This window comes from Rhipicephalus sanguineus, chromosome 10 (assembly GCF_013339695.2).
Source record: "Rhipicephalus sanguineus isolate Rsan-2018 chromosome 10, BIME_Rsan_1.4, whole genome shotgun sequence".
NCBI lineage: Eukaryota > Metazoa > Arthropoda > Arachnida > Ixodida > Ixodidae > Rhipicephalus > Rhipicephalus sanguineus.
The window spans coordinates 84,289,557-84,314,430 of NC_051185.1; the positions used below are offsets into that span (position 1 = coordinate 84,289,557).

The window sequence follows — 24,874 nt, forward strand, 5'->3', positions numbered from 1 at the left end:
ACATGTGTCCAGCAAGAGGAAAAACCTGCCGAAAGTGCGACGGCTGACCCATTTCGCTAGAGTATGCAGGTCACCGCGGAACGTCAGCCAACAAATGCGAGAGCTACGAGCAGAGACAGATTTTTTTTACAAACGTTGACTGTCGGTGCAATCACTACCGATGACTGGAGCGCAACTGTGTACATTGAGGGGCCATCCCATCACATGCAGCTAGATACTTGCGCCAACTGTTGTGTCATTTCAAGAAGCGATGTTGCAAAACTGCCAGATAAACCTCAGCAAGCTTGCAATGTTAAGCTCACAGCATTTTTTGGGCACACAACAAGCCGCGCATGCGCAAGTTCACTTGACACTTTCGGCCAATGCCAGAACCAAAGAACAATGTTTTTTATTGTCGAAGAAGACGTCCCTGCCACCTTGAGTGGTGCAGCAGCTGAAGTCTTGGCTTCATCTACCGTATGCGAGATACCCGCCAGTGCAACCTTTTGCAGACGTCTTCGAAGGACTCGGGCAGCTAAAAGACTTCGAGTACGACATGAAGCTCAAGCCAGGCGCAGTGGGCGTTCGTCGTTCCAGCGAGGAGAGTCCCCGTGGCTCTTCAGGACAAGGTCAAGGCCGAGCTGCAGCGCATGGGAAAACCCAAGGCGTCATAACCAAGGTAACGGAGCCAACCGAGTGGTCCTAACCATACTGGTTACAGTCGTTAAGAAGACAAGGTTAGAATTTGCCTGGATCCTACTGCGCTAAACAAGTGCTGCTGCGGGAACATTACCCAATGCGACCCTAGAAGACGCAGCCTCACCGATATCTGGTGCCAGGTACTTCTCAACACTCGACGCAGCGTCAGGTTTCTGGCAAATTAAGCTAACAGAATCAAGCTCAAAACTCTGCACGATGAGCACGCCGTATGGGCGCTATCGGTTTTTTCGAATGCCTTCGGCATCGCGTCAGCTCCAGAAATCTTTCAAGCAGCTATGCATCGCATTCTGGAAGGCTTGCCGTCGTAGTCGTGATAATGGACGACATACTGCTTGTGGGGCCGCACAAAAGAGGAGCACGACCACAACCTGTCATCTTTTTGTGTTACGCTGTCGCGAAAACAACCTCAAGCTTAATCTAAAGAAATGCACTTTTTTGCAGCCTGAAGTCCGCTACCTCGGGCACATTCTTAGCACTGAAGGCCTCCGCCTGGACCCAGGTCGAGTGAAGGACATACTGGAAATGGAAGAGCCAAGAATTGTAAGGAACTCCAAGTCTTTTTAGGCATGCTGAATTATGTACACCGTTTCATTCCTAACATGTCCGACGTGACTGCCCCCCTAAAACATTTTGCACAAAGACATTGCGTGGGTTTGGACTGACGCCTCAGCAACGGGGTTATGAAACGTTGCGTGAAAGCTTAGCAAATGCACCAGTTCTTGCTTTCTCGACGCAAAATAAGCCATGTCGTCCTATCAGGTTGATGCCAGCCAAATGGGCGTTGGCGCTGTGCTTATTCAAGACGGCCGTCCCGCCGCATTCTCGTCACGTTCACTAACAGAGGCACAGCAGCGCTACGCTCAAATTGAAAAGGAAACATTAGCCATTGTGCATGGTTGCGTCAAGTTCCATGATTATAGTCTTCGGCCAAGAAAAACTGTGCTTGTTGAGACCGATCACCGCCCGTTGGTGCCGATATTCAGCAACCACTTCATCAATGTCCACTTCGCCTGCAGCGCATGCGTTTGACTTTGAAGCGATATCCATTAACTTGATCTACAAGCCAGGGAAAGAGCTTTTCTAGCTGACGCCTTATCTAGGTTTCCCAGCAAACAGCTCATGCAAGAAGAAACGGAGCAATTTCACGTGAATGTGCTTCAATACATTTCAGCTTCGCAGCAGCGCCTGAGGGACCTCCGTGCGGCAACGAATGACGATCCTGCCTTGGTCAAGCTTCGAGGTTACGCCGAAACAAGCTGGCCTGAAAAGAGCGAGGTGCCCGAAAGTGTTCGTCAGTACTGGTCCTACAAAGAGGAATTGCACCACAGGATGGTCTTGTTTTTTCGCAGCAACATGGTAGTTATACCAACTTCACAGAAACACGGAATTATGTTGCTGCTTCATGCTGCGCACCCGGGAGTTGAAAAGATGAAGGCGCGGGCTAGAGACATCATGTACTGGCCAAATATGTCGCGCGAGATAGAGCAATTTTGCAAAAACTGCAGGGTCTGTCAGAAGTATCAACCGCGGAATGCCAAAATGCCTCTTCATAGCCACGACATCCCAAAGCTTCCCCGGGAATTTGTTGGCATGGACTGTTTTCCATGAGGGCCGGGAATTGCCATAATAGTAGACTACTATTCTTTCTTTTTTTGAAATCCGTGAACTCCGGCAGAGCACTGCTAGTGCTCTGACATTATGGTGCACAGAATTGTTCGCCACACATGGCTTACCGTTGCAGCTCTGCAGTGATAACGGCCCGCAATTCAACAGCCAGCTTTTCAAAGAGTTCCTGCAACAACTAGGCGTTACCCATATTACGACAAGCCCTTATCATCCCCGCTCCAATGGTATGACTGAAAGAGCCGTACAAGAGGCAAAAAAGCTTCTAAAGAAATGTTCACGCAGCAGGGTTGATTTTTATATGGCGTTGCTAGAATGGCGCAACATCCCCAGAGATGATGTTCTTAGGTCCCCTGTGCAGAGACTCATGGGACGGCAGACCAGGACCCTATTGCCTGTACCAACCAGCCACCTGGAACCAGAGGCAGTTCCAAGCAAAACCGTTCACAGCAGGCTCCAGGAGATCCGTCAAAGCCAGAAGGTGCATTACAACCGTGGAACGAACGATCTACCGCCCCTTTCTCCAGGCCAGCCAGTGTCCACATACGACACCCTCCAGCGAACGTGGTCGCCTGCGGTACTTCTCAGGCCAGCAACACGCCCCGGTCAGCAATCATAAGACAGAAGATGGTCGAGAATTCAGGCGCACAGAGAACACCTGAGGGAGAGGACGACGCACAGCGACGATGGCCCCAGAGAGACCACTTTCCTCAAGAGCTACGCCGAAGCACCAGAACTCGCCGCCAGCCCTGTCGATACCCGCAGCCGGAAAGGCATAATTAATTTGTTCCCAATTGAAGGAAGATGTAGCACGGCTGGGTGTGCAGCCGTCACCTAACACCTGTAATCACGTGACATGTCATGTCACGCTTCTCTTTATATAGCTCTAACCAAACGGCAATAAAGTTGTTCTTCACCCGACAGCCGGCCTCGCTACAGCACTTAAAGTTGACAGTGCTCTGCTACCGTTTGTAGACTTGCATGGTGTGCCCCTTGATGTGCACACGCAACAAGTGTTCTTTCCTTTTATGCTTCTCCTCCCCTCTTCATCTCTTTTTCCCCCAGTGTAGGGTAGCAAACCGGACGTGCGTCCGGTTAACCTTACTGTCTCTTCTTGCTTCTCTCTCTCTCGTGTAAACAAAATCAATATGCATAGTGCATAGTCAATAAAATTGAGAATATGCGTTACAAAGGATCCACCTCCCACTCCTCCCCCCCTTTTTTTCTCACAATTAAAAAAAAGAATTTAAGACAAGGATACACAGTCGTGAGTCGTGCTGTGACATATTAACGAAAGATCATCTCTTTGAGAGGCCTGTGAAGGTTACACGTTTAAATTGGGGCCGATCGATGCAAGGATATTTCACTGAGTGGAAGGACACAGAGACAGACGTATACATATAGTTTTGTTGCTGCAGATGCGTTTAGGCCTGTCGGATAATTGTCGCGGGCGTTACGTTAGTTAGACGTGCCAGTCGAGAACAGAACGCAGATCTAAAGGTGTGGCAATAAAGGGGCACTTCAAATCATTAGTGCCCGACCGAGTGCAACATGCAAGACAAAGTAAGGTCATATTAGAGGCAACAACTTGTTCTCGCTAACCCACGGCTCGTCCCCGAGGCACACAGCAGCCACCAGGGAGCTGCGCGCACTGGGAGTTGCCGCGTACCTGCCTGTAGGCCTCGCACATGATGGCGCGGGCGGCATCTTCGTCGAAGCCACCGATGATGATGCGCGCATTGCGCGATTTTAGGTCAGCCAGATACTGGGACATGTCTTGAGACCTGTGCGTGCCATTGTGCGTGCCGTGGTCGTGGGGAAACTTGCGGTTGGTAACGAAGTTGAGGCCTAGCTTTTGCATGTCATCGTGCAACAGGTTCAAGTACTCGCTGTACTTGTGGCCATCCTCGGTGAGCGCTGCCAGGCGCCGCCACTTCAGAGCCTGCAGCAACTTTAGGTACACAAACCTGCGCACAGCATGAGGACGCTGTCTGATGACATGGTCGGTAGAGGACCTCGCGGGAGCAGTAAGCGCGAACTGTGAATGCTTCCTGCAGCATATGTTACCTCCATGCTCCTAACTTCAAGCATTTACTTTTCCAGTATGAACCCTTCCTGGAAAAAGAACGTTAAACGCGTGCCGCTACGGCAACTTTACGTATACATCGAATGTAATGCACGGCCCGGAGTTTCACCACCGAGAGCACTGAGGGTTTCTTTTTTATCTGATATTATAAAGTCATTAGTGGGACTAACGTCCTCAAGGCGCAGGTCATGCACGCAGGCACTCTTATTTCATGTAACGCGAGCAACGGTCGAAAATGCAGATCGAACTGATAACTACTCCTATCACACAATGACGTTTTCTTTTTGCCACAGCCAGTTAACAGTTAAACATCGATGCCCTGCAAAATGTTATTTAGGTGAGCGCTGTCGCATCTCCGGTCATAAGCTGAGCGCATATACATGAAACATGACACATTACGGGGAGGACTACAGTGAGACCCGCCTGAACCTTTGGCAGCTTGGATGAAGCAATGTGAGTACTGCGAGTAATAGCAAAATGCGAGTATACGCAAGCGCGTTTGCCGGCTACAGAAGGTTGAGAAACCGGCGACAGGCGCCTATCGATAGTTGAATTTACGCAGCGCTCCAAAAATAGAGGAGGCACTGATTTACGCGGCTGTTACGCGGCACGGCAGCAGCCACGCGGGGTACTCGCTTGCAGACGACTCACGTACCTGTAGATATGGTTCTCAGGAATGGTGCGGAAGAAGTAGGGGTACTTTTCGCGCTTGGAGAAGAGGGCCCCTTCGGCGCTGTAGCTAATGATAGGCGTGTTGTAGTGCTGCGCCACGCCCACGATCGGCTCTAGGGTCTCGGTGCAGGCAGGCCCTGAAATGAGCATGGAGGTTTGATCGTGCCAAGATGAGAGCCTAACATAGGAATCATGTCATATTTGCTGTGAAACGGTAAGTGCAAATAATCAAGCATGAGTGATCTATGCTATCACGTCGTGTGCCCAAAGAAAAGGAAGTCACTAATGTTACACCGGAGAAACACAAATCTGTACTTGTAGTCATGAAACAGAGTATGCTAAAATGCCGTTGTGACTGCAGGTTGGGGGGATGTTCAGGCGGAATGGACAGTCTTCATTCTGTAGGCTGCCACAGCGCAGTGCATAAGATCCTCGTGTTAAGAGCTTAGATGTTACCTTTGAGCAGAACCTGCATTTTCCACATTACAACGGCGCCGAATACATGAACTCTTGCACACAGTCAACAAAACGGTTCTTGTGCTTGGTTACGTACGCTCGTTGCGTGCGCGTGTCAGAATTGACCTTAGTGCACAAACCAAGTAACTTACGCGGTGCAGAAGAAAGCGCTAAGGCCCAAGCGCTAAGCCTAAGTGTGGTTTATCCATCTGACTGCCAGACGATACGTCGGGTGGACGTATCAACGATAGACTAAGAAAGCATAACAACAACGTAAAAAAAACGCTATCTGAAAATCTTATCTTTCTTTGTCGACAGCGTGGATGTACGCCTACGTTTTTGCAACGTGAAGCTGTGCATAGACACCCCGAGAAGTGCAGCAGGTAGAGGCTTTGAGATTAACCGTTGAAATGTTGATTGCGTCAGCATCCCGTCTCCAAAGTTGTCCTAGAACGAAATTGATTTTCTTGCTATTGCATTGTAACAAGAATGCGCTGAGCGTAAATAATTTTAGATGCGAGGTATCTTAAGGCGGAGCTCAATCCGGTGGTGGTGGTGGTGGTGTGCGGCGTGACCACCCTTACTGCGCATGCGCATACCCTCTCCACACACCTCCTCTTCACTCACCCTCTCCCCTTCCCCTCCCACTTTCCCTAATCCCTCTCCCTCTCCCCATACCCCTCTCCCCCTCCCCCCTTTCCACTCTTCCTCTGAAACGCGGGCTAGACATGCCGAAATTCTCTCCTGCGCAACGCCGCGGTGAGCTCGAGCGCATGCGCGTCCCCTCCCCTTCTCTCTCCTCTCCTACGCTGCCCCCCCTTCGCCCGCCTGTCGACCGCGCTCCCCGCTCGCCCTGTGAGAATTAACGGCCAGGCTAGATGGAAGATACGACGCGTGTAGCGTCCCTCTTCGCGTTCCACGACGCGAGGTCGGTAGCATGCCCGACGATCGCCAACGGAACGCGATCGTGCAAGTGCTCCGGCTTCGCATCGCCTCATGGTCCCTTTAGCGGGAGATGGTGTAATTTTCTTTTTCTTTCCCGTTCGTCCTTTGTGTGTTTTCCTTGACGACCTTGTTGATACTGGCTTAACTCTCGGTACAAAAGGCTCAGAAATATAATAAACACGTAGTTGTTAGCCAGCGTAGTGTGTCTGTGTGGTTGTACCCGTGTGCCCCGTCTTAGAGCGCTGTTTCTGTGACAGTGCAGTGTTCTCGCGCGCGCGCGCGCGCGCGCGTGTGTGTGTGTGTGTGTGTGTGTGTGTGTGTGTGTGTGTGTGTGTGTGTGTGTGTGTGTGTGTGTGTGTGTGTTGTGTGTGGGTGTGTGTGTGTGTGTGTGTGTGTGTGTGTGTGTGTGTGTGTGTGTGTGTGTGTGTGTGTGTGTGTGTGTGTGTGTGTGTGTGTGTGTGTGTGTGTGTGTGTGTGTGTGTGTGTGTGTGTGTGTGTGTGTGTGTGTGTGTGTGTGTGTGTGTGTGTGTGGTGTGTGGGTGTGTGTGTTGTGTGTGTGTGGTGTGTGTGTGCGCGCGTGTGTGGTGTGTGTGCGCGTGTGTGTGTGTGCGCGTGTGTGTGCGTGTGGCGCTGTGTGTGCGTGTGTGCGTGTGCGCGTGTGTGCGTGTGTGCGTGCGTGCGTGCGTGCGTGATCCTTCCCTTTTGTCCCGTTTTAAAGCGCTGTTTTTTTTGTCTTTGATAATGAACCAACTAGTCCTTCAGTCAGTCCTCAGTGAGCAAGTTATGCCCAGCCCCAGCCACCATGAAATTTACCAGTCATGCACACCCACAATGTCCTACAAGTGAGGTTTTCTGCAAGCATGGCTTACCTAGGATGCCGATCAAGCTCTTGTAGGTGGAATTGGTGACGTAGTTGATATATCGTTTCATGACCACGTCCTGAGCACACTGACCATCCCCTTCGAGGATCTCAAGCTTGAAGTCCTTGAGGATATTCTCCTTTCGATTAATGCTGTCTATGGCCATGCGTGCCGCTGCATCAGGAACACAAATGACGCATACATGTAGTGCGTGTGACGTGGGCATGCATTTCCACTGGAACAAGGGCGAATGTCGATGACGCTCGCGCAAAGAGACCACCAGCATGCACAAAGCACAATCATAGTTGGATACGTTTGCCCACAGTCGTCATGGGCCCACACCCTAGTCGTTTTGATGTTCGCCGCTGTCCGCCGGCGACTGCCGCAGGAATTTCGAAGTGATGTGCAAGAATTTGGCAAGCTTCGTGCAAAGTGAAAAAGAAAGCGAATGTTCTTGGTTTGCAACATTTACAGGTGAAACACAACGACGGCAGCCAATGAAAGGCGCAAGGGTATACGCCCGGCCCCTCTGAGTCAGGGCTGGACTGCTCGATCGCGCTTCTTAGCATGAAGCCAGAAGCAAAAAGCGAGAGGCAGAGAAGGGGAAGAGGACGTGAGCCCTTCACATCATGAAAGTTATGAGCAAACGAAAAAAATATATAGTGCAGGAGCGCATGTCACACATATAGCTCTCGAAGTCTGGTTGAGCTTGAGACGAAAGCCAAAGTTTGAGATCTTGCTGTGCGCGAAGCTTACATGGAGTGCGAGGGGTGACAGATATTAAGAAACGCAATCTGTATACTAAATAATGAACGGAAGGGAGTATGCTCCTTGTAAAGTTACGTCACAGATGTACCATAACCGTGTTCCTCAGGACATCTATTTGAAGGTTGTGGGCGGGCGTAGCTACGCTGCGAAGGCCGGAGCGCTCGATCACACTTCTTAGCACGCCAGTTATTACATTATCAGGTGTCTTCCTATAACAAAGTTCGCGCATATCAGGACAGAAGCAATAAATCGACCAACGCAGAAGCGTATCAAAAACTTACGGCGTGAAAGATTACATTACAAAAAGTGACGCAAGGAAAAGTAAGTAAATACCGAAAAGCAAGAATATTGTTCTGACCAGTGATTAAACTTAACATGAAATAGAGAGCACATGTTTACCTAATGGGCAAATTGTAGAAAATGGGAGCAGAAGAAAGCGTGCAAAAGCAAACGCAAGGAAAACGTAGAATGCGTGCAAAGAAGCTACCTTTCCCAGTCACCGAGATCCACACTACGGACGGCATCTGGAAGCGGCTGGGAAAACACTCGGACTAGACAGCGAGTAGCCCAGTAATAGTAAACGACGCACAGAATCCCTTGGAGAGCAGGAACACAGGCTCCTACGGCCAAGCAATGACAATGCAAGCGTGCTATGGTCTACGCTAACACGCGTTCTGTTGTTTACAAGCGTAAATACTTTACCCAGACTATGCTACCTCTCACGTACTCCGTATTCTTCTGTATTCCTTCTGCTGGCACAAAGTCTAAGCGACAGCAGTCACAGCTGCTAGATGTATATTAAATTAAGTATTCTTCGTATTGTTTTTCCACTGTTCCCGAATAAACAGAGACTTGCTAATTCCGAGAAACACAAGGTCACCACGGGGGGAGATGACTGAAGCTCAATATTCTAGTGACGAGAGAAGTTTGCGAATAAGGGCTGCAGAATACATTCCATGCAAGGTGAGGAGGAGGTAAAGATTCGCAAACATTATGTGATAAGCTATACATTTTCATACACACGCGACCACCCGCGATTTACGTATGATAAGTTATAACGCCCATCATGTGGCTGATGACCAAGTAACTAACCTGTAAGCACGCCGCCCACGCGATTATAGATGCCTGAGATGGGAAAGATACCGCCTATGTGGAGCAGGGGCTTGTCGGCGACCCGCACCGAGAACTGACGCAGCAGAGCCTTGTTATCGTGTAGAAAGGAGCACGCCATTTGATGGAAACTCTTGTGCTGCTGCCTTTTGTTCTGGTAGAATTCGAGAAGCTTTCCGTACTCCTGCTGGGAGAAGGTCATCTTCTCCACCAGATGATTAACGTCCGGAGCGGTATCCTTCAGCTTCGTCCACGCTACCTGCACGAAGCGCACCTCGGTTGAAAGAACACCAGCATATTACTGCACGCACTGCAGGCAGCCTACGTAGCACGGGTTTGTGGGTGCAGGGAATTATAAGGTCTACGATTTTTTACACTCTGTAATATACAATTGTCCTTGCGGACGCGCCCTTACCGGACAGTGATAAAAGGACGAGAAATAATTGGCGCACTAGCTGCGGACACGATGAAAAAGAAAAAAAAAGTTTGTTGGGATGCACGGATATTCGAGACGATCTTTGCTATTTGGTTCGCGTTCGCTTCTAGAATGCTATGCAAATTTGCAAAGGAAAGACAAGGGGGTTAAACTGTCTTACTTCTCTACCCTGGGAATAGAAGACCTTCCGAATAATCGCTTAGGGAAGAGTAATCCAAAAGCATACTTGAAGTGAGACATACATGCAAGTTTTATGGCAAACGTAAGTTACAACCTTGTTATTCGTGACTTATTGTCAGTGGCAGCACTTATGATACGGTTTTAGCTAGCCAGACGGTTTTCTGTCAAACACATGATTACACCAAGTGGCCACAGTGTACTGGCTGCTTCAAATGGCCACTGATAAGCAATGCGAGCAAAAAATGCTTAGCCGCTACTACAGCAGTTCTTGCGTATTCTTCAATAAAGTTTATTCTCTTGCATATTACGGCGGCTCCAGGAAGAAGTGTGAAACCACGGAAGCAACAGTGGCATAGCAGATATTGGACGAGTTTGTCTACGATTTATTACACTATAACGTGACATGCCTAATTTCAAATGCCGACTGTTAACCATCTTGGTTTATGCGAAACGGAGCTGTTTAGGCAGACCAGAATCGCTGGCTGTTGGATCAGTCAGGTCCAGCGTGTTACACTGTTGAGCGGAAAAAAGAGTTTCTACTATAGCGTCCACTTAGTTTATTCCTTTTTCGTTTAACAAAGCAACTTGTTTTGGAAGATCCGATCCCACTTACATCACTAACTTGATGTGGCATCTGGGCCATTTCTCGAGTTATATTGGCAATCTTTGTTCACACGTTGCATGCGGTTATGTCACCAACATTTTTTTCCTTAATAAGATCATGACTTATTAACAGTAAGTGCGGCATTGTACAACATTTTCGCAGCATGAGTCTTGATTAGAAAGAGTGCGACGAGGCAATTTCACTGAATTGGACAAGTTATCGGCGGCTTTTCTGCGTGAACGTGAATTTTTTAGTAGTAAGTTTGAAAGAGGAAACGTATGATCGTGATTGGATGGTGTTTATCTGTATATAAATGGTCAAAATGATGAATTGCTCTAATAAGGAATACGCTTAAGCATTTTCTTTAAAGACCATAATGAAGGCTTCCCTTACAAAAATGGCTAGTAACATTGAGGTAGACCACCTATGTAACCATGCTCGATTGACGATATCCGAGTGACCATCTAGTAACATTTGCCGATCTAGTAACTTGAATTCAATAGACCGTCTAAAGACCTCATTCTTACTTTTGTATAAAGCACTATTTTATGTAGACCGTCTAAAGACCTGCTCTCATTATTGCTCCCTTTGTATAAGCATCTGTTGTGCGAGTTTCCAGCTGCACATGTTACCGAGATGACCGTCTGAAGGCCTGCTTCTTACGGTTTTCGTATAAATATTTTATGTAGACATCATCTCCTGAAAGTTACCGCTGATCTTACATTTAGGTGTATAAACTTGCCCGTTCCATGTATGTTAGACCATCCTGAAAGGCCTGCTTCTTACTTTTGTATAAGACTGGGGATTTTATGTAGACCGTCTAAAGGGCATGGTCCTCGCTTACTGAGGGAAGGCTTTGTATGCGCACAAGATCTATTTTATGGTTCCTAGAACCGTCAAGGCACTGGGCCTTCAGTTGAAAAATACTCACCGCTTGTTTGCGCTGCAGAAGCTTACTGAAAAAAAAAAGTCGTTGTATGTTAAATCCTTGCCGGATCCAGACTACGTTCACACGAAGCTTGAGGTGTCTCAGATCTGGTATCTATAAGCCCACCGCTTTAGCAAGGCGTACGCCATGAATGCTTGTCTGCTTAATTACACGGAAAAGAAGTGTCCCATCTGAGCTACATTGGAGGTCAAGTATGTGGTGCCTATATATACTCGGTGACCAAATTGGTTGTGAAGAGCGGGTTTGGCGAGCGGTTGTCAGTGAATTGAGTGTTGTCTGCGCATACTTTGCGAATGTTGTGTGCATGTTTGTGTAACCCGTGTGATCGAGTTTGCTTGTTTCGATGCTAATTTAATACCTAGAGGGGAATTCTCTGGCGCTAGTGTCTACGCGGGCTCCTTGCGACAGCGCTTCAAGCTCCACCTATGGGAATGTAAGTACAAATAGGCTCCCCTCCGATCCTTAAAGCTTCGGATGGATTAAATTCTTGATATTCGCACTGGACGCTTGTTTGCCGAGTATATAAAACCCCATAGGGGCGTGCGCTAGAGGACGAGTCCATAATACTCCCATTAAAACTTCGGCTTCATTTTTTGCTCACAGTGATAGGGGTGTCTGTTGAACATTTTGATAGGGCGTTACTACGAGGTCACCAGACAACCTATGAACATGAGTCTGTTCAAAGTTGGTGGCCAATTGCAGCCAGAGCGTTGATTGATTGTGGTACAGACGTCTAAAGACAGTTAGTAGACACTCTTTTGATTGTTGGTAGGTTCTAGTAACAATTGTCTTTAGACCGTCAATTAATGTTACCAAATATTTTTGTAAGGGAATTCAGTGTAACGAGGTTGCAATACATGCTCGATACGATATCCGAGGACATCATATTGCCGAAACTACTTGAATTAAATAAAATAAATCGTCTTTTGCTAAAGCGATTGTTGCACCAAGTGCGTCTTATTCAAGTGGTCTGCCTCCTTTGACGCATCTCTGTTTTGTCGTGAAGTCGAGTCTCCGGAGGCAGCACGTTACCGAGATGACTGTGTGAATGCGTCTTACGGTTAGCTTCGTACGTCGTTTTGCATCTGATCTCCTGAACGAGTTTTGGTAAGACGCGCTTGATCAAACATTTAGGTGAACTTGCCCGTTCCATGTTGTTGACTCCGAAAGGACAGTTCGATTTGTGAGATTTCCCCGCAGGGCACGGTCCTCGCAGTGAGGGAGGCGATGCGCACGAGATCATGGTTCCTGAACGCAGGCACTGGGCCTCCAGTTGAAAAATATCACGACGCTTGTTTGCGCTGCAGAAGCTTACTGATGTACAACCTGCTTAAATCCTTGCCGATCCAGACTACGTTCACACGAAGCTTGAGCGTCTCGATCTAGCGGTGCTTCAGCCTCTTTGAACAACAAGGGCGCTATGAATGCTTTCTGAAACGCACCCCAACCCACGCCTCGCGAAGAAGGAAACTGACGTCAACTGTAGGAAAGGTCCATTGGTAGACAGGTTTGCTAGCTAACGCTATCCGATCCGAAGCCTGTACTTCCCATTTCCCATGGTCTGAACGATCGCATGCGCGAGTTTCCTCTCAAGGGTATTGTATGAAACTCTATGGTCTAACCATTCGGTCTGATCTGTGCATAAAAACTCCCATGGTCCCTTATGGATTCATCTAAGACGACTCGAACGCGAATGCCATCTTCTTTTTCTTCTCAGCCCGTGTATTGAAACCTCCGAAACCTTTCTGCCAATAACATGGTTTTGCACTGCCTCCAGGATCGGAGGCACCTCACCTTGTTTTGCACTGCCTCCGTGATCGGCCCACCTTTGGCCAAGCTATGATGTCAATATAATAATATCTGGGGTTTTACAAACCAAAACCACGATATGATTATGAGAGACGCCGTAGTGGAGAGTTCTGGAAATTTGGACCATTTGGTGTTCTTTAACGTGCATTGACATCGCACAGCACACGGGCCTCTAGCATTTCGCCTCCATCGAAATACGGCCGCCGCAGCCGCGATCGAACCCGCGCCCTTCGGGTCAACAGCCGAGCACCGTAGCCGCTACACCACCGCGGCGGAGAGCTATGATGTCATGTGTGACATTACGTCACGTGACGTCACATATTTTTGCTATCTGTGACGTCATTATTACGTCATATGATGACCTCATCACGTGATAATTGTTTTTGCATCACTCGTGTTTCCCCGACGCCGCGGGACGTCGACAGTCAATTTTCGCGTTTGATAAGGAATCTTAGGCTTTCGGCGAGATGATATCTTTCAAGCTGGCTTCTAAGACAAGGCTTCCACAGGTGCTTCCTCGAAGGGTACTAGATTATTATTCGGCTTTCACTTCCCACAAATGAACGCCGTAAGCGGCAGCTAGATTTTTTTTGCAAAGTACAGTCGAACGCGCATATATCGAACTCGCCAAAAAAAAAGGGGGGAATTAGTTCGATATATCGAATAATTCGATCGACGTAAACACTTTAGATGCGAATATCGGTGCGCAAGTTGGCTTCACGGCACTATTACGACAATGCGAGGAAAATGGCTTCACGGCAATACGCGGTGATTTTTTTTTGTTTTTATTGTTTCGCGGTTTGGGTAGTTGGGGGTGCGGGTTATATGCAGGGGCGAGTTATAGGCGAGAAAATACGGTATCGATGTGAATTGCGGCTCAACATCTTAATACGCAGCTGTACTTGTCGGGCGCCGGAAGCCTCTAGGCTTCTTTGGCTCTAATTTTGGCCTTGTTTTTAGATGCGAAGCATCATATGGCGGAGTTCAATCCGGTGGTGGTGATGGTGTGCGGCGTGACCACCCTTACTGCGCATGTGCAGACCCTCTCCCCACACCTCCTCTCCCCTTCCCCTATCCACTCCTCTTTCCCCTTTCCCCCTCTCAACTCCTCTTCATTCCCCCTCTCCACTCCCCCTTCCCTTTTCCTCACTCCCACCTCCTCTCCACTTTCCCTTTCCACTCCCCCCCCCTGAAACGCGGGCTCGACATGCCGAAACGCTGCTTCGCATCGCCTAATGGTCCCCGTTAGCGGGAGATGGTGTGATTTTAAATGCGAAGCATTTGTTAGCGAACTTCTGCGACTTTGAGCGTATCTATCTATCTATCTAGCCGCCTACGACTTTGAGCTCTCCTGGCCGTTTCTGACAGGTCATAACATGAAAATTATGCCATGCATGTCATGAACAGCATGATTTACATGCCACGTTCTTGGGAGTTTTGCGGCTGTTTTGACATATACCATGTCAATTTGATATATACCAAAATTGGCATCACGTGACAACAGTGTATGACGAACACAAGTGACAGGTCCTAATGTGCAAATCATGACACGCATGTCATGTACGGCATGATTTACATTACATGGTCTTGGGGCGCTCGTGGCCGTTTAAATGAAAGGATACATACCAAAACTGGTATGATGAGACCTTTCTGTATGACGAACATAAATGACACACGGTAACAAGAAAATCGTGACATGCATGTCATGTACATGGTTTACATGCCGTGCTCATGGTGCACTCGCGGCCATTTCGCTCGCTTGATATACACCAAAATTGGTATTGCGCAACGAGACAGTATGATGAACGTAAATGAGAGGTGGTAACGTGAAAATCGTGACGTGCGACTCATGTACGACATGATTTACATGACACGCTCATGGTGCCCTCGCGGCCATTTCGCTCGCTTGATATACACCAAAATTGGTGTTGCGCGACGAGACAGTATGATGAACGTGAATTAGAGGCGGTAACGGGAAAATAATGACATGCAAGTCATGTACGACATGATTTACATGCTACGCTCATGGTGCACTCACGGCTGTTTCGCTCGCTTGATATACACCAAAATTGGTATTGCGCGACATGAATGTATGGCAAACATAAATGACAGGTGATAACTTGAAAATCACGATATGCATATAATTTACGGCATGATTTACATGCCACGCTCACAGTGCACTCGTGGCGTTTCGCCCTCTTGATATGCACCAAAATTGGTATTGCGCGATGTGACTGTATGACGAACATAAATGACAGGGTGTAACATGAAAACTATGACACGCATGACATGTACGACATGATTTACATGACACGCTCATGGTGCACTCACGGCCGTTGGTTAGCTTGATATACACCAATATTAGTATTGCGCGAAGCGACTGTATGGCGAATATAAATGAGAGGTGGTATCATGAATATCATGACATGCATGCCATATACGACATGATTTACATGACACTGTCATGGCGCGCTTCCGGCCGTTTTGTTAACTGGATATATACCAAAATTGGTATGGCATGACACTAGTGTGTGATGATCATAAATGAAAGGTCTTGCATTGTATATTCCACAATATAGGTTTCATTAGCATGGTATATACCGGATTGTGCATGCATTCATGCATGTCAAACATGCGATATATAGTGAACTAGATACCATGATATGAATGACTTCACTCGTGTCAAAGGCAAAACAAGGCGATGTACCAGCTTTCTGCCGGCTGCTTAGCATTACATCGATTCCCACAGTGCGTGAGATCTGCCTTATTTTCTTTCTTTTTTCAATATCAAATTCAGCGTGCTTCTTGATGTGTAAGCAGCGGCGACGTCAAGCTTTTCTCTGCGTTCGACTGTGTTGATCGATAGAACTGCACCTAACTCTTATCTGACCTTATCGGACCAGACCGGTCGGATCCGATCAGGCCGGTCCTTGCCCGATCGAACCTCATCCAACGCATCCGAACTTTATCGGTCCTTATTAATTAATATCTGGTGTTTAACGTCCCAAAACCACGATATGATTATGAGAGACGCCGTAGTGGAGGGCTCCGGAAATTTCGACCCCCTGGGGTTCTTTAACGTGCACCTAAATCTAAGTACACGGGCCTCAAACATTTTCGCCTCCATCGAAAATGCAGCCGCCGGGGCCGGGATTCGATCCCGCGACGTTCGGGTCAGCAGTCGAGCGCCATAACTACTAGACCACCGTGGCGGGGCTATCGGTCCTTATCGGACTCCTTGTAACAGCTATGGGATCTTCTCAACCTTACCGAACTTGATGCGTTCCGCACCCTTATACCTGCTTAGTATATTCTCCCCATCCCTTTACCCAGTGTAGGGTGCCATACCGGTTATCCTAAAGTGGTTAACATCCCTGCCTTTCCCCCTCTCCTGCTTTCCTGCCTTTCTTGCTTCATCCGCTTAATCCACTATCGATCGTAATCGGACCCATACAACTCCTCTCGGTACATGACATGGAAAACAACTTTGCGATCGCACCTGGAAAGTCTGCGATGAGCGTGGCGCAAGGGACTCCCCGGCCATCCCTGAGCGGGTCGCACAACGGGGACCGATAGACGCCGTTTCGACAGCCAGTAAAGTTGCAGAGGTAGCCGCCTCTGGACAGATGACCCTGTAGCTTGTCGCCTTTGAGCAGGTTCAGCTGTGACGTCATTTTGGCCGACCGGTACGAACGCCAGTGGTCAAGCACCATGTTGTACTTGCTCCAGTATTCTTGGGCCGTTTGTTTCGATACGTACCAGCCGTACCTGTGTATGATTGAACGGCGAGGCATGGTGGATGTTGTGTTATCGCCCGACAAGCACATGCTACTGGTACGAAGACAGTGTACAGAGGCTGAACTACACTCGTTGAATATATTACTTTTTTTGTCCGATTTCATGCGACTGCGATGCCACCGAAGTGTTAAAGGTGTTATAGCTGTCCACGACATTGCCAAGCTATCGAAAGACCTCTTTTACCGCACGCTCCTATGCTATCATGTACTAATGTGATAGTAAAATAAAACTGAAATTGAAAAATTGAAATTTAGCTGATCGTTCATATAAACGCGTCCTGCAATGCAGGAAGAATGCATTACGAATGTATTTAATTTCGCACACGAGAGCTGAGACAAAGTATGCTGAATTTGAATTTACCACTGCAGCAATGACATGCCAACCATGTTACTTTCGAGCATAAAGACCATCGTACTCACCGTCCGAGAGGACTCAGAGGACCAATGTCCGTGATGCGATCTGTTCGCAGCCATGGTTTAATGTCAAAAGAAGGTCCCATCCAGAGTTCCAGGTTTATCATAGTCTCAGGAACGTAGTCGTCGCTGACGTTGCAACCACTGGAAGGCCGCACAGAACGGCGAATGGAAAAGAAAACTGATGACGCTTCGCAAAACACATGACGATTGAGTAAAATCTTGCTTTAGTGGGATTAAAAACAAACAAACTATTTTTGCCTGTCGCATGAACGGGAACAGATTTGGTGCACCGATGATTCTAGAATGGCATCATGTTCTTGCAATTCACTTAACAGGCTTGCATTTATTTGACTTCTCCCCTTAGAAAAACGGTAAGAATTCCTTAGAACGAATTACGAGAGTAGTCCGGCACTTAGTTCGACGAATAGAGGCAATCACGAATTTACAGCTGCTCCCTCTCCTGTGGCGGGTGGAAGTAGAATACACAAATAGTCCCATCAGATGTTTTGAAGGCAATTCCGGAAAGAATTTGTGTCAAAACTAAAGCGTTTTGAATAAGAGAGAAAAAAGAGAGAGAGAGACGAATCTCTTTTTATTGAAAGCACAATGATCAGCCAGCATATATTCGCCTAAGTGCTGTTCAGCAGAAACACGGGGTGGGGGGGGGGGAGGCTCTAGAAGAATGTGTGCAGAAAGATATGTAAAAAAAACAACAAAATGCAGGTCTTGTAATAGTTGGGTCATTTGACGCCAAATGTCCCAGCCATCTCAAATATATTCGAAAAAAAAATCGTGCTGATTTGTTGCATTGAAAACAATGAATTGATAGAACATTTCGGAGAGACTGACTGACTGAAACAACTTTATTCGGTCCACAATAGACGCGAGTAAAATGTCAGAAAAAAATTTTTGTAACCTTCAGAATTTTGCAGAATGTCGTCTGAGTGATGTTTGTCAGAAAATTTATGCTGAGAGTATCGCTTCTAGTTTCAATGTTAAATTCGGTTTACATATTAAGCAGAGGCGTTTGCGTGAGGTTTTCGAAAATCAAAAGTACGCCTTTGGAAATTTTGCCGAAATGTTCTATGTTTGTATCCCCCCCCCCCCCCGTAAAATCACGCTATGTACGAACATCTGAGTGATCAATACTTACTCTAAGGAAAGTATATCTTGTCTTAAAAATATTTTCCGACCAATGAAGTTCGTAAATCTTACGAGAAGAAATCACAAATATGAGAAAAATTTTACTTCGGTCTCTATTGAGACGCAATTTACACCACGTGGCGCTCCGACTAAAGATCAGCTTTCCACCTCAATCAAAAGCAAACAAATATTTCTTCTGGTATGGTAAGTTTTATCACTACATTTTTGTTTTAAGCAAGAAAATCATTTTTGAAGTTCCCCATTGACCGAAATGAGGAACTTCAATGAGGAAGCTGCCGTATGAACAAATGGGGAAAAAAAGTGAAAAGTTGCCCTTTTTCGTTTTTATTCTTCGATGAAATTTTCGCGAAAGTGGTGAGACGGAACCGCCGAGAAACCAGTTAACGACGCAGCAGGACACAATCTGGCTTTTTGGGCTACTACGCCCTATTCCCGACTGTACGGAAGAAATGAGAACCAAAGAACAAGAAAACTTGCAGCCTACAGTATTTCATGAACAGTTGTCGACCTCTTGTTCGTCTTTCAGTGAAAAAATTTCCGCCTCCATTCCACGCACTGTGAAAGTGGATCTACTCTAACGAAGCTGTTAGACCCTAGCACCACTACCACAATTGACTTTAGACAAGCACTATCCATAACTGATGTTGAACAACCAACACCACAGCTAATAATGTAATACTTATGATCGCCTTGCGTTCCCTGTGATATGCTGCGATCGGTTCAACGACCACTTTAGACACGTTTGCGGCCAAGACCAAATCCAGGCACTATCTGTACTGCGTGGTTGGTTGCTGCGGGTCGTTTCGAGAACCGGTGGCACATACACGCATACCAGGGTCGGTGTATGCACCACGCCGGCCCTGGGGGTATATTATTATATTATTGTTGTATTTAGAACACAGAGGAACGATGCATTCGATGCATGAACGTCGTCATCTTTATTTAATGTCCCCACGCGACCATCCTCATCTTCTTTCATACACAACAATTATATTATAAAACATTATCCTATTTCACTGTACCATATATACCATATTATGAGCGCAATGACGTCAACCCATACGCCCACCTCGCTAAACTACTCTCTGGACCGCCACAGTAGTTTTTTTTTTCTTTAATTTGAAGTTGTCAGTCTTTCATGATAATCACAATTTTGATGTGAACAGAACGCTAGAAAAAATCTCGACCAACTAGAGGCTAACAGCTCTGTTATAATAACAGTATGGTACCATTTACATGTGCCCACGAACTAATGGAAAAGAAAGGAGGGGAGGTTACACCGCCTTGGGTGCGTCGCACCGGCACTGCCGCAACTTGGAGCAACGCAAACGCACAGCAAGCTCACTTGAGATCGACACATCCGGTCAGTCTCTGCAGCGAGGACTCCGGGTCGATGCTGCTTGTTGTCAGGATGTCTACGTCCCGGTAGCCCAGAAGCTCGGTAACCATAATATAGAACATATGCGTGACGAGCTGGTGCGTGGGCCTCTGGCTTGTCTCGACAACGATGTTGTGTGCACGGCCATTAACGTACATGATGCGCGGTGCCGGCTCGGGCTGTTCAACTGCGTAATGAAGAAGCACAGATCGTTTACGCGAGGCTCGACAACGAAACCACCAGTTCTCACAAGGCGAAGGCAACTCCTCTGCGAATCTTCAACTTCGATATAGTATTTTGCAGGTGCAATTGCTAGGTGCGGTGCACTGAACATTCAAGGTGATCACATATACGACAGCGTTCACAGCTGTAGCTGTAATACCAAGCGAACTTTATGCTGATGTTTTGCAGGGAAGCGGGAAGAGGCAGGCCGTTGCTCCACTTTTGCGCTAAGCACAGAGGAAGCGATAACGCTGGTTAGATACACTCTAAAAAAGGGGAAAAAAAAGAAAGAGAGTTGGCTTTTTTTTGTGAGTCCTCACTTATCACGTATGTGACTCCCTTTAAAGAGACACACGAACTCTCTTTGGTGGTCATCATACTCTCGTCGGAGAGTAGTGGGACCCGAGCGAGAGCGAACGTGTCTCCTTAACTCACCGAAAATAGAAAGAAACGCACTCTTCTTCTCTCAGATTGTAAGCGAGGGGGACGGGACAAAAGCGCACCCATTGAGCGCTTGTCATGGGGCACTTTTTGACCGTTGTGAAGAAGAGGCGGTCGTAACGGAGACGACGAAATGGGAATGCGATAGGAAAAAAGAAGGTCTGACCCCATAGCTTAGTCACACTGTGTATTGTTGCATGCTAATTTCACCGTGTCGAATTCACCGCCTTGTTAAGTTCCGATTTGCTCATAATGACGCCATCGCACAATATGGCGGTATCCGACGGCGTCCAGAATAGTACTTTTGCATAGTACGCTACTAGACCACGACACAGTTTCGCCTACGCGCATGATCATGCGTGAGACAGCAACCGCTAAAAGCACGCCTGAAGTCGACTTACATCACGACTTAATGAAGCCGGATGCTATGCGAATTCTTAATTTCATGGGTGATGATGATGTTTGACGAAGATAGGTCCACCTACCGAAATGTGGGTCAGCCTGTCTGAGGCATTTATTCCTGTTCAGGTAACCTGTATATCGAACTGACTGTGTCAAGCCACTTATAGCTTATCTGGCCACATTTTATTTATTTTTCTCCGGGGACATTGAGCTTGGAGGATGGCAAACGACCAAAATAACCTTGTAACATCTCCAAAAAAAAAAAAAAAGAAAAGCCGTCGTTTAATTAAGGTACTTCTGTTTCAACTCATCTGACCATCTCGTTAGTTCGTGTATATAGCGCTGAAGAGTACATTTCGCGAGCAACAGGTGAACTAATGGTAGTTAGCTTCACCCATGCAGTCGCTCTCCATTCGATACAGTGCGCAACCTTTGGCGCTCAAGTGCAGTAGCGCGTGCGGTCGTACTGACCTCCTTTCTTGAAGCAGTTCTCCTGCTGGCTGGTGTCGCCAATGGAGACATAGCGGCACTCTCCGGGCGGGCTCGACGCGCTCAGGAAGACCGCCAAGATACACAGGCACCAGGAGGAACTCCTCATGTTAAACGCTCACCCATGGCAGGCCACGAGCTGGGTCGAGCTGCAAGCCCAGCACGAATCTTGGGACAGCAGTACAAGAGCAATCTCCTGGATTCACTTCACTGAGTAGCGATAAGAATTTCACTAAGCAATACGAGGAGCAACTTCGAGTTTCTTTTGAAGGAACGATCACTCTTATCTTACGTGTTGATTAGAAATATGTCATTTTGTAAGATTAGACAGACAGACAGACAGACAGACAGACAGACAGACAGACAGACAGACAGACAGACAGACAGACAGACAGATAGATAGATAGATAGATAGATAGACAGACAGACAGACAGACAGACAGACAGACAGACAGACAGACAGACAGACAGACAGACAGACAGACAGACAGACAGACAGACAGACAGACAGATAGATAGATAGATAGATAGATAGATAGATAGATAGATAGATAGATAGATAGATAGATAGATAGATAGATAGATAGATAGATAGATAGATAGATAGATAGATAGATAGATAGATAGATAGATAGATAGATAGATAGATAGATAGATAGATAGACAGACAGACAGACAGACAGACAGACAGACAGACAGACAGGACAGACAGACAGACAGACAGACAGACAGACAGACAGACAGACAGACAGACAGACAGACAGACAGACAGACAGACAGACAGATAGACAGATAGATAGATAGATAGATAGATAGATAGATAGATAGATAGATAGATAGATAGATAGATAGATAGATAGATAGATAGATAGATAGATAGATAGATAGATAGATAGATAGATAGATAGATAGATAGATAGATAGATAGATAGATAGATAGATAGATAGATAGATTATAAAGCCTATGACAGTCAGGCTTCTGTCGTTTTCAGGAACGTTACGTCGACACGGAAAGACTTTGCCGCAGCCAAAGTGACATCGAAGTGACTAAGTAACAAAAAGCTCGTTAAGTAACTTTTCAATTATTTAATTGAGGACAGTTGTTTATATTAGAATGTTATGGACGATGGCGGAGGAAAAACACCAACAATAAAACGAAGACAACTGTGGCGATGGTGCGTAATACATACAGCGAAGATACTCTGTTTACTGACATTTAAAATAGTGATATGGTGTCTTTGCGAGAGGAAGTCTGAGAAGTTCTGCGTCCCGCGCAGAACTTCTCGAGCGTCCCATAAACCATTGACTCCGCTTTTAAAGGTTTCAGTTGTTGAGCGAATTGCTTGCTTCTTCCTCCAAAATATGCATGCATAGATGCGTTCGCTCTCCGAGAACGTGAAAGTGGTGCCATATAAAAACAATATCAGTAATTAGCAAGTACAACATGGGTTCCAACCAGGGGTGTGCGAATATTCAACACTTCGCGCATCGTCGGTGTCTCGAACTGTACGACCAAGAACGTCGCGCGTCGGCGCCTCCTCAGAGACGCGACAAAGCATTCCGCGGACAGATGAAATGCCGTCAACAAGCACTGGTGGTACAATTCAGGTTCACATGAAGCCGTGCTTGGTAACGCAGAAATATTGAAACCAAAATTCTAAAATCACACCAACGTAAAAAGAAATGAAGCCCCCAGTTAATAATGACTACCGGTCATGTGGATTTTCAATCAATCAATCAATCAATCAATCAATCAATCAATCAATCAAAGTTTTATTTTCACCATTACATACATAAGGTGAAAAAGGGTGAACTGGAGAAAAAGTCGAAAGTTCTTCGGCTTGACAAAGCTCCGGTTCCCTAAGGCAGACATTGGTGAAGTTGGTGTCAGTGCAATGGTAAAGGGCGTATTACGTAGTATGGTACGATACAACAGTAGATTGTATTTCAACTGCAGATGATATAACATAGGAATGAAAGCGTAATAAATAAAAAAAACACATAGCAACAGCAAAATACGACCGAGAAACGTTTTTTTTTTAATGTAACATAGAAAGAAAAGTACAATAAGAGGAACATACCACCGAAAATCGTTCTGCTTTTCTCTTTATGACCACATGTTAATAAGCTGCTACAAGAACAAGTCCAACATTTTAGTTTTGTACTTGCTCTTGGACTTGTTCTTACCAGTGATTTTGCAAGCGAATTTCAGAGAATTAACTTAGGAGCGAATTATCTGCGTTGTGTTTTTGTGCGCTTTTATTCATTCATTCCTATCGTACCCCATGAAAATGTGATGTAAGGATTCTGTTTATTGCATGTCAGTCGTGGAGCATTCAGGAGTGCAATAACGCTATTCATTTTTGCTTTCTTGCTTTAAATATTCTTGTAATTAATTTTTGAAAAATTACTTGCATGTTAATGTAATGCAAAGCTTTCCACATTTTTTTTCTTCCGCACAGTGGGGAAGAAAAAAATAATTTAATAGCCTTAGAGCATAAGAGAAACCTTTAGAACATAGTGTGTAAAAATGTAATGAAATATGACTGGATGTTATAAATGCTGTCACTAAAAAAAACTATAGCAAGTAATAAGAAATCAGCACAAGAGATCAATTACATGTGCCAAATTTAATAAAATTTGATGCATAAGTAGAAAAATTGCCTTCATTTGTCAGATCCCCCCACTTTGTGCACTTTTGCAAACGCTAAACCAGTGTGCTAATGTTGTTGACAAAACGTGTCAATGTGTTAGTGGTCGAGCACATCATTGGAACAAGGTGCCGAAATTATACCGAGGAAGACTACCAAAACAAATAAGCAGGTAACGCGAAATGAAAAAAAAAAGATGCCTAAAAAATAATAACGAAACCCAGAATTATCCTGGGTTAATGAAGCACCTGCACTGGACATCGCGCCGATCGGTTGTCATTTCCCATTCGAATTTAGATACCCTGCTTAGAGGTTCAAACTATGACAAGCTAAAACACATCAACACTAGTGCGTCTCGCGAGCGGCTGTTTTACTTTTCTGGAGGAATTGTGAACATACCGAACAGCTACCATTCCTTGATAACAACATTTAATAACTGCAGATGTGGTACTGTCGAACAATAGTGTCGCACAATGCATACATTTCCTGTACAACATCTACTGTACAACAAAGTTACTTTTTCGTGTCTGGCTGGTTAAAGGAAAGAAACAAGATTTTTTTTTTTTTGCAAAAGTCAACGGTGGTACTATTCGTATTCGAAAATATCCGAAAAATATTCGATTCGAACTTGGATTTCATTATTCTAATTCGATTCGAAGTTGAAAATTTTATATTCGCACGCCCCTAGTTCCATCATGATGTCGCTCATATGTATT

The 24,874-nt window shown here is 46.2% G+C and overlaps 2 protein-coding genes across 2 annotated transcripts in view; one reads left to right on the plus strand and one right to left on the minus strand.

The window, feature by feature from the left end:
- Nucleotides 1-3,919: 3,919 nt before the first annotated feature.
- Nucleotides 3,920-21,830, minus strand: LOC119406555 (uncharacterized). Its single transcript, XM_049420136.1, has 8 exons — nt 21,490-21,830; nt 19,921-20,140; nt 17,415-17,552; nt 16,697-16,965; nt 9,202-9,474; nt 7,351-7,515; nt 5,064-5,217; nt 3,920-4,289 (listed from the first exon to the last, which is right to left on the minus strand). The coding sequence occupies exons 1-8, from the start codon at nt 21,614-21,616 to the stop codon at nt 3,920-3,922; spliced, it is 1,716 nt and encodes a 571-aa protein (XP_049276093.1). The 5' UTR covers nt 21,617-21,830.
- Nucleotides 21,632-24,874, plus strand: part of LOC119372188 (receptor-type guanylate cyclase gcy-4-like) — a 26,993-nt gene continuing 23,750 nt past the window's right edge. The window contains 1 exon segment of the mRNA XM_049420137.1: nt 21,632-21,695. Within this exon segment, the coding sequence (XP_049276094.1) occupies nt 21,632-21,695 (64 nt within the window).